The sequence below is a fragment of the Malaya genurostris genome, chromosome 2 (assembly GCF_030247185.1).
Source record: "Malaya genurostris strain Urasoe2022 chromosome 2, Malgen_1.1, whole genome shotgun sequence".
In the NCBI taxonomy this organism is placed as follows: domain Eukaryota; kingdom Metazoa; phylum Arthropoda; class Insecta; order Diptera; family Culicidae; genus Malaya; species Malaya genurostris.
Genome location: NC_080571.1, coordinates 289,056,128 through 289,065,360, shown reverse-complemented (window position 1 = coordinate 289,065,360; position 9,233 = coordinate 289,056,128). Strand labels below are relative to the sequence as shown.

General features: G+C 41.8%; 1 protein-coding gene across 1 annotated transcript; it reads right to left on the bottom strand.

Annotated features, from left to right (window-relative positions):
* Window positions 1-8,254: 8,254 nt before the first annotated feature.
* LOC131427194 (protein atonal-like) lies at window positions 8,255-9,001 on the bottom strand. Its single transcript, XM_058590175.1, has one exon. It carries the CDS (start codon window positions 8,999-9,001, stop codon window positions 8,255-8,257), a length of 747 nt encoding a protein of 248 aa, XP_058446158.1.
* Between the last annotated feature and the right edge of the window lie 232 nt (window positions 9,002-9,233).

The following is a 9,233-nucleotide window of genomic DNA, read 5'->3' as shown; positions in this document are numbered from 1 at the left end:
CTAGAACGAACCTACGACAGCTGTCCACGGCGGGATGTAAAACTTGTCATCGGTGATATGAATGCTCAGGTAGGCCGGGAGGCAATGTACAGGTCTGTGATCAGGCTGGAGAGCCTGCACGCGGTAACAAACGACAAGGGTCAACGATGCGTAAACTTTGCAGCCTCCCGAGGAATGGTAGTTCGAAACACCTTCTTCCACCGCAAAGATATACACAAAGACACCTGGAGATCACCTGATCAACATGCGGAAAATCAAATCGACCACGTTCTCATCGACGGGCGATTCTTCTCCGACGTCATCAATGTCCACATTTACCGCAGTGTCAATATTGATTCTGACCACTACCTTGTCGCGGTTTGTATGCGCTCAAAACTAACGACGGTGCACAATACTCGTCGCACAGGAACGCCGGGACTCAATCTCGAGCAGCTACGTAGCATTCGTATTGCAGAGGAATACGCGCAACAACTTGAGCTAGTGCTACCAACGGAAGAGCAGATTGGTGCGGCGACTCTTGAGGACGGCTGGAGGAACATAAGGTCCGCCGTGAGTAGCACGTTCTAGGTACGAGGTTATCGAATCGAGGAAATGACTGGTTTGACGGCGAATGGCAGCAGTTGGTCGAAGAGAAGAATGCAGCAAGGGCGAGGATGCTGCAACACCGCACTAGAGCGAACGAGGAACGATACAGATAGGCGCAGAACAGACAGAATACGGTTTTCCGGAAGAAAAAGCGCCACTAGGAAGACCAAGATCGCGAAGCGATGGAACAGCTGTACCGCGCAAATGACACACGGAAGTTCTATGAAAAGGTGAACCGCTCACGTAGAGGCTATACGCCACAGGCCGAAATGTGCAGAGATACCAATGGTAACCTTCTCACGAACGAACGTGAGGTGATCGACAGGTGGAAGCAGTACTATGACGAGCATCTGAATGTCGAAGCACAAGATACAGAGAACGGTACAGGAATCAATCTGGGTGCACGCTCAGCCGACGACAGATTCCCAGCCCCTGATCTGTCGGAGATAAGTAAGGAGATCGGCAAACTGAGGAACAACAAAACCGCGGGCAATGACCAGTTGCCAGGCGAGCTGCTCAAACATGGAGGAAAGGCACTGGCTAGAGCGCTGCACTGGATGATTTCTAAGATTTGGGAGGAGGAGATTCTACCGCAGGAATGGATGGATGGAGTGGTATGTCCCGTCTACAAAAAGAGCGATAAGCTAGACTGTTGCAATTACCACGCAATCACATTGCTGAACGCCGCCTACAAGGTAATCTCCCAAATCCTTTGCCGTCGTCTATCACCAATAGCTAAGGAATTCGTAGGGCCGTATCAAGCGGGATTTACTGGAGCCCGCGCCACTACGGATCACATATTCGCGATAAGACAAGTACTCCAGAAGTGTCGTGAATACAACGTACCCACGCATCACCTATTCATTGACTTCAAGGCGGCATACGGCACAATCGATCGAGAACAGCTATGACAGATAATGCACGAATATAGTTTCCCGGATAAACTGACGCGATTGGTCAAAGCAACGATGGATAGAGTGATGTGCTACGTCCGAGTATCTGGGACGCTCTCGAGTCCCTTCGAATCTCGGAGAGGGCTACGTCAAGGTAATGGACTTTCTTGTATCTTATTCAATATTGCCCTGGAAGGTGTGATTCGAAGAGCGAGGATCGACACGAGTGGCACGATCTTCCGAAAGTCCGTACATCTTTTTGGTTTCGCTGACGATATTGATATTGTGACACGCAACCTTGAGAAGATGATGGAAACCTACATCGGACTGAAAGCTGAAGCTAGGCGTATCGGACTGGCCATAAATGCGTCGAAAACAAAATACATGAGAGGAAGAGGCTCTAGAGAAGAAACACTACGCCTCCCACTACGAATATTGATAGACGGTGACGATATCGAGGTGGTTGACGAGTTTGTGTATTTGGGCTCACTGGTGACCGCCGACAATAACACCAGCAGAGAAATACAGAGACGTAGTTTGGCAGGGAATCGTGCGTACTTTGGACTCAGAAAAACTCTTCGATCGAGAAAAGTACGCCACCGCACGAAATTGACCATCTACAAAACGCTCATTAGACCGGTTGTTCTCTATGGCCACGAGACCTGGACTATGTTGGCAGAGGACCAACGCGCCCTCAGTGTTTTCGAAAGAAAGGTACTGAGGACCATCTATGGGGGAGTGCGAATGGAAGACGGAACGTGGAGACGGCGTATGAATCACGAATTGCAACAGCTGCTAGGAGAACCACCCATCGTACGGACAGCTAAAAGCGGACGTCTACGATGGGCTGGGCATGTCATCAGGATGTCGGAAGACAGCCCAGTGAAAATGGTTTTTGAATCTAATCCGACTGGTACAAGAAGAAGAGGAGCGCAGCGAGCAAGGTGGATCGATCAAGTGGAGGGTGATCTCAGAAGCGTCCGTGCCTTGAGTGGCTGGCGACGAGCAGCCATGGACCGAATTATGCTTGATACAGCAAAGGACACCCCAGGCCTATAGCTGTTAGGTAAGGTAAGGTATGTAATATATTCAAATTATGGCAAATTCAAGCAAGCACACTACAGGCTGACACTAAATCAATATTTTTTTTATTTACTATAAGAAACCTTCTGCGCAATTTCTCGAATAAACAAGATGATAGAATACTTCAAATTTTCAACTGATAAAGTGGTTGATATAAAAAATAATTACTTTTTCTCTTGTCTTTCTTCAAGAGCAAATGACAGTAATTCAAAATTAAAAATTTTTCAGCGAAATGCATTCCTTAATTTTAGTTGTTTCAAAAAAGGTTTAGTTCAAAAAATAGTACCCAAAATTAATTCTCCGTGTATCCGACACAATTGATACTTTGCTGGAATATCTGTAAGAAAATGGTAGTGTGCGAACTTTTTGACATGAGCACGTCTTTCTTTACTGTGCACAGTGGTTCAAAAGCGCAATTTCACGCTCCTAATTGATAACTCATAGGAACGTGGTTTTTGAGAAACATTATCTTCAGCAAAGTTGCTTAGAATGATAGACGCCATATTTTGGCAAATTTTATTTACTTGAATAATCCCCCTAAAAGTGAGATAAAAATTTTATTTTAGTTCAGGGCCAACATTATTTCAAACAAATTTGCTGAAGGTACTACTCCCGTAATTTGAGTGTAATTCATGATATAATGTATTTTCTGATAGGGGGTCCTAAAACCAGTTTTTGTAAGAAAACACATATATTTTCAATTTATATGAGTTTTTCATGTTATACAAAGTTTTTCATCTTAAAAAACTACACAACTTTCTTAAACATACTATGCTGCTATCATTTCAGTTGAATGAAATAGAGCCATTTTTTATGTTTTTTTTTGACACAACTTCAACTTGTCTATCATCAGAAAGCGCAGAGAGGTGCAGATGAGACTACTTACATATTAAGCTACTCCAAAGGAGCTTCCATACCGTGGTTGAATTACTCGTCTGCGATCGTCTGCAGGCGAGATATGTTCTTTTCAAATATCCTTGTCCTTGACATTTGCAACGATAAGTTCACTTCATGTCAGATCTGATTTCAGTATATATTCATTACTATGGTACTTGCCACAAAATATGATTTTTTTTTTGCACATTGAAGTCTATAAATTGAATAGTTTAGTAACTGTTTTGTCACGACTTTGAAAAAAAGCAATCATCAAATCGAATTAAATTATGTCATCTTCTGGTAGAGAAAAACTTGATCAAAACTCATTTTTTAGTTATTTGTATTTATTTTATGATAGCTGGTAATGTTCTTAACCAGCTAAAAGACTCTTAGCATCGTTCGACAGATTCTTCTTGGACTGTTTTGGCCATTCACGATTATTTGTAACCAAAGAACCCAATGAAACTAATTACCAATTCATGGGATCCCGATTCGTATATGATCTGGATTGCTCGCGTGTAAAATACTCCCGACATCTGTATAAAAGTAACTTCTTAATCATTATGAACAGTACAATATAGCAAGCGTTTATCGATCTCCACTTTACTTGATGATTAGAGGATATCTATCCGGAGAGCTTTTCTATAGAAAAAAACTTACCAAAAAATACATAACGTAATTCGACACGATGATTGCCTTTTTTCAAAGTCGTGGCTTCTTATCTCACTTTCAAAAACGTCGGCCAGTTACTTTCAAAAAACATTTAAACTTGTCTATTTGTAGACTTCGATGTCCATAAAAACCTTTTATAGTGAGAGTTTCCATGGTAACGAATATATACTAAAATCTGATCTGATTTACAATGAACCTTATTATTGCAAATGTCAAGGACAAGGATATTTGAAAAGAACATATCTCGCCTGCAGACTATCGCAGACGAGTTATTCAACCACGGTATGAAAACTCTTTTGAAGTAGTTTAATAACAGATCGGGTGAAAAGTTCGTATATATATATAAAAGGTGATTTTTTTGAGGTTAGGATTTTCATGCATTAGTATTTGCTCAGATTTTTTGAGGTTATGATTTTCATGCATTATTATTTGCTCAGTATGCTCTGACATTTCATCATGAATAGACTTACTAACGAGCAACGCTTGCAAATCAGTGAATGGGCCCTAGAAAAGTTGGCAGAAAATCCGCTTTTTTATCGACAAATTTTGTTCAGCGATGAGGCTCATTTCTGGTTGAATGGCTACGTAAATAAGCAAAATTGCCGCATTTGGAGTGAAGAGCAACCAGAAGCCGTTCAAGAACTGCCCATGCATCCCGAAAAATGCACTGTTTGGTGTGGTTTGTACGCTGGTGGAATCATTGGACCGTATTTTTTCAAAGATGCTGTTGGACGCAACGTTACAGTGAATGGCGATCGCTATCGTTCGATGCTAACAAACTTTTTGTTGCCAAAAATGGAAGAACTGAACTTGGTTGACATGTGGTTTCAACAAGATGGCGCTACATGCCACACAGCTCGCGATTCTATGGCCATTTTGAGGGAAAACTTCGGAGAACAATTCATCTCAAGAAATGGACCGGTAAGTTGGCCACCAAGATCATGCGATTTGACGCCTTTAGACTATTTTTTGTGGGGCTACGTCAAGTCTAAAGTCTACAGAAATAAGCCAGTAACTATTCCAGCTTTGGAAGACAACATTTCCGAAGAAATTCGGGCTATTCCGGCCGAAATGCTCGAAAAAGTTGCCCAAAATTGGACTTTCCGAATGGACCACCTAAGACGCAGCCGCGGTCAACATTTAAATGAAATTATCTTCAAAAAGTAAATGTCATGTACCAATCTAACGTTTAAAATAAAGAACCGATGAGATTTTGCAAATTTTATGCGTTTTATTGTTTAAAAAAGTTCTCAAGCTCTTAAAAAATCACCCTGTATGAGAGGGCGCCACTAGAATTAAATCCATACCATTTTCAGTTAGTACCAACCTTCAAAAGATACGTGTATAAATTTGACAGCTGTCTGATTATTAGTTTGTGAGATATTGCATTTTGAGTGAAGCTACTGTCGTTATTGTGACAAAAATGGAAAAAAAAGGAATTTCGTGTGTTGATGAAACACTACTTTTTGATGAAAAAAAGTGCCGCCGATACTAAAAAATGGCTTGATGAGTGTTATCCAGACTCTGCACCGGGCGAAGCAACAATTCGTAAGTGGTTTGCAAAATTTCGTACTGATCATATGAGCACCGAAGACGTCGAACTCAGTGGACGTCCAAAAGAGGCTGTTACCGATGAAAACGTGAAAAAAATTCACGAAATGATTTTCAATGACCGTAAAGTGAAGTTGATCGAGATAGCTGACACCCTAAAGATATCAAAGGAACGTGTTGGACATATTATTCACGAATATTTGGATATGAGAAAGCTTTGTGCAAAATGGGTGCCGCGTGAGCTCACAATCGATCAAAAACAACAACGAATTGATGATTTTGAGCAGTGTTTGGAGCTGTTATATCGAAATAAAACCGATTTTTTTCGTCGATATATAACAAAGGACGAAACATGGCTCCATCAGTTCTCTCCGGAGTCCAATCGACAGTCAGCTGAGTGGACTGCACGCGATGAACCGAACCCAAAGCGTGGAAAGACTCAACAATCGGCCGGTAAGGTTATGGCGTCTGTATTTTGGGATTCGTATGGTATAATTTTCATCGACTACCTTGAAAAGGGAAAAACCATCAACAGTGACTATTATATAGCGTTATTAGAGCGTTTGAAGGACGAAATTTCAAAAAAACGGCCTCATTTGAAGAAGAAAAAAGTTTTGTTTCATCAAGACAATGCACCGTGTCACAAGTCGATGAAAACCATGCTGAAATTGAACGAATTGGGCTTCGAATTGCTCCCTCATCCACCGTATTCTCCAGATTTGGCCCGCAGTGACTTTTTCCTGTTCTCAGACCTCAAGAGAATGCTCGCTGGTAAAAAATTTAGAAGCACTGAAGAGGTAATCGCTGAAACTGAGGCCTATTTTGAGGCAAAGGACAAATCGTACTACAAAAATGGTATCGAAAAGTTGGAAGATCGCTATAATCGCTGTATCACCTCTGATGGCAATTATGTTGAATAATAAAAACGAATTTTGGCAAAAAAATGTGTGTTTCTATTAAACGATACGAACTTTTCAGCCGAACTGTTATGTAAGTAGTCTTATCTGCACCTTCCTGCGCCTTTTGATAATAGGCAAGTTAGAATTTTATAAACACAAACATGAAAAATTGCTCTATTTCATTAAACTGAAATGATAGCAGCATAGTATGTTTGAGAAAGTTGTGTAGTTTTTAAAGATGAAAAACTTTGTATAACATAAAAAAAATTATAAATTGAAAATATATATGTTTTCTTACAAAAACTGGTTTTTTGACACCCTTTTCAGAAAATACATTATATTATGAATTACACTCAAGTTACGGGAAAAATACCTCTGTTGGCCCTGAGCTAAAATAAAATTTTTATCTCACTTTTAGGGGGATTGATCATATAAATAAAATTTGCCAAAAGATGGCGTCTATCATTCTGAGCCACGATTCTATGAGTTGTCAATTAAGCGCGTGAAATTGCGCTTTTGAACCACTGTGCTATGGGTTTCATTTCAGAGCCTACTATGTGGGAGAGTGATAAGTAATTGACCTCAAATATCTTGATCTGCGTCGTATTCACGTCGTCCAGCAATGTCTCTGACATTAGCCATGCACATATGATAGCCGCTTGAACGCGTGATGGCCTTCGGATTCGATTCGTAATAAAATAATAAAACTAATGCATTAAAATGACTGAATTATGTAATAATAAATGTATTTTTGGAGTTTTAATTTCTTCTCACCTATCGTCCAGAATTGCAAAATCATGTTGATTACTCGTATTAGCACTATTTTTCTCTTTTTCTGACGTGTACATATCATCTAAATCGTTACAATTGACGCCACAATTCTTTCGTCTCCTGAGTACTAAGTGTTTTTTTTTTCGCTCTTATTACTTCTAACAAACATTTCTCGGGCGATTAAATATTTTTTCCCCGGTTTACCCCATCGTATATAATTTAAACCTAATCGAATCAGTCCACATTTTTCCAGTGCAGCGCGCGCGAACACACCGGGGACCTTCCTCGCACACGACTTTCGTGGACTGGACTGGACTGGGCCGGACCTGTAGGCTTTCGTGGGCCTGACAGCAACTCGACGCGAACGGCGGACGCGGTCGAAAGCAGGGTCGGGTAATTCGATAATTGGCCAATAATCGTCACTTCGGGGCCCAGTCATCAGTCGATTCAGCCGGAGGAGGCTGCCGGAGTTCGTTAAAATATTATTTACATGTTTATCGAACAAAACATTTAGACAGTGTTTAGGCGCCTTTTTTTTCGTTCTTCTTTTTCGGCGTAAAATACTCGGTACAAGGTAGGCGAAAACAAAAAAAAAATGGTGAGGAACTTGCAAACAGTTCAAACGAACGACGATGCTCTTACATTACGAGACGTGACCTTAACTAAGTAGTACAAATCTAATAATTGGTCTGCTAGCACACGAAAAATATACGCAAGACGCTTGTTCACGCTTGTTTGTAGTATTTACAATAATTGCAAATTGCATCTATTCCTAGTTCAACCAGTTTGAAGGGTTTGAAAGCCAAAACAAAAACAATAAGTTAAGCAACATGCCTGCGGTTGTGTGAATGAATATGTACAATGATCGGTTGATCCCGAAATGTCCATTCTTATCTCTTATCACAATCGTGCTCCTAGTCTGCATCAGTTCCTCGACAGAAGCTCGTTCAGTGCGGCAATGTACGTCTGAGCCATCTGTAGCGTTTCGAATTTGGATAGCTTCCGATCGTTGCCCAGCGAAGGAACCACATCCCGGAGGCGATCGAAGGCATCGTTCAGGCTGTTCATGCGCCTTCGCTCGCGTGCATTCGCAGCCAGACGGCGTTTTTTCACAACCTCCGGCTGGAGGCATCCACCCGCAATCGACGAAGGACAAAACGATCCACTACTGCTACTGGTGCTGAGAATGCTCGGGGTCGGTGAACTGGACTGCAACGTGGTAGGTGCCAGGCTTCTCGATGGTATCGGATAAGGACTGTAGATCCGTTCGAAGCAGGGTACCTTGTCCGACTTGGAATCGGTGGAGTACCTCGCGAGGTTACTGTTAATCGTGGCAAAACTATCCGGGATCAACTTTGGGATTGTTGGACTTGCCGTTTTGAAATTGTTGCTCGTATAACTGTAGTACGGATCAACGAAACCGTTAGTCGTTGAGGCAGATCCATTGTAGCCGTAATTGTAACTAGCCGGACTACTTTCGTCGGGGGATGCATAGTAGGATTCTGGACTCAGCTCCGGTCCTGGACTGTGGTAACCTTCCGAGGAAGCCCCATCCGTTGCGTACCCGTAGCACTGCGAACTGGCTGTCATTCCGTAGTGATTATAGGACGACTCCATGCCTCCCCCTCCGTACATCACTGACGGATTGTACTGCAAATACGCTGAACTCATTTCCGAGCCCTTGAAAGTCACTTATCCAATTATCAGATTCCTCCCGATCGAACTGTCGCGGACAGCGAAAGGATTTTTTTTTTTACTCTTCAATAGCCGAACAATTAACTGTCATTAAATCTCAATTCACAGCTCTAAACTTGATTTCATGTTTCATCCAACAACAATCCTATTGTGCAACTGGAGTCCAGGCAAACTCTCCACTCACTTACTGTGTTTCGGTTCAAAGAAA

Excerpts from the sequence above, each read along its gene's own strand:
- LOC131427194 (XM_058590175.1), bottom strand. The coding sequence starts at position 9,001 with ATGAGTTCAGCGTATTTGCAGTACAATCCGTCAGTGATGTACGGAGGG.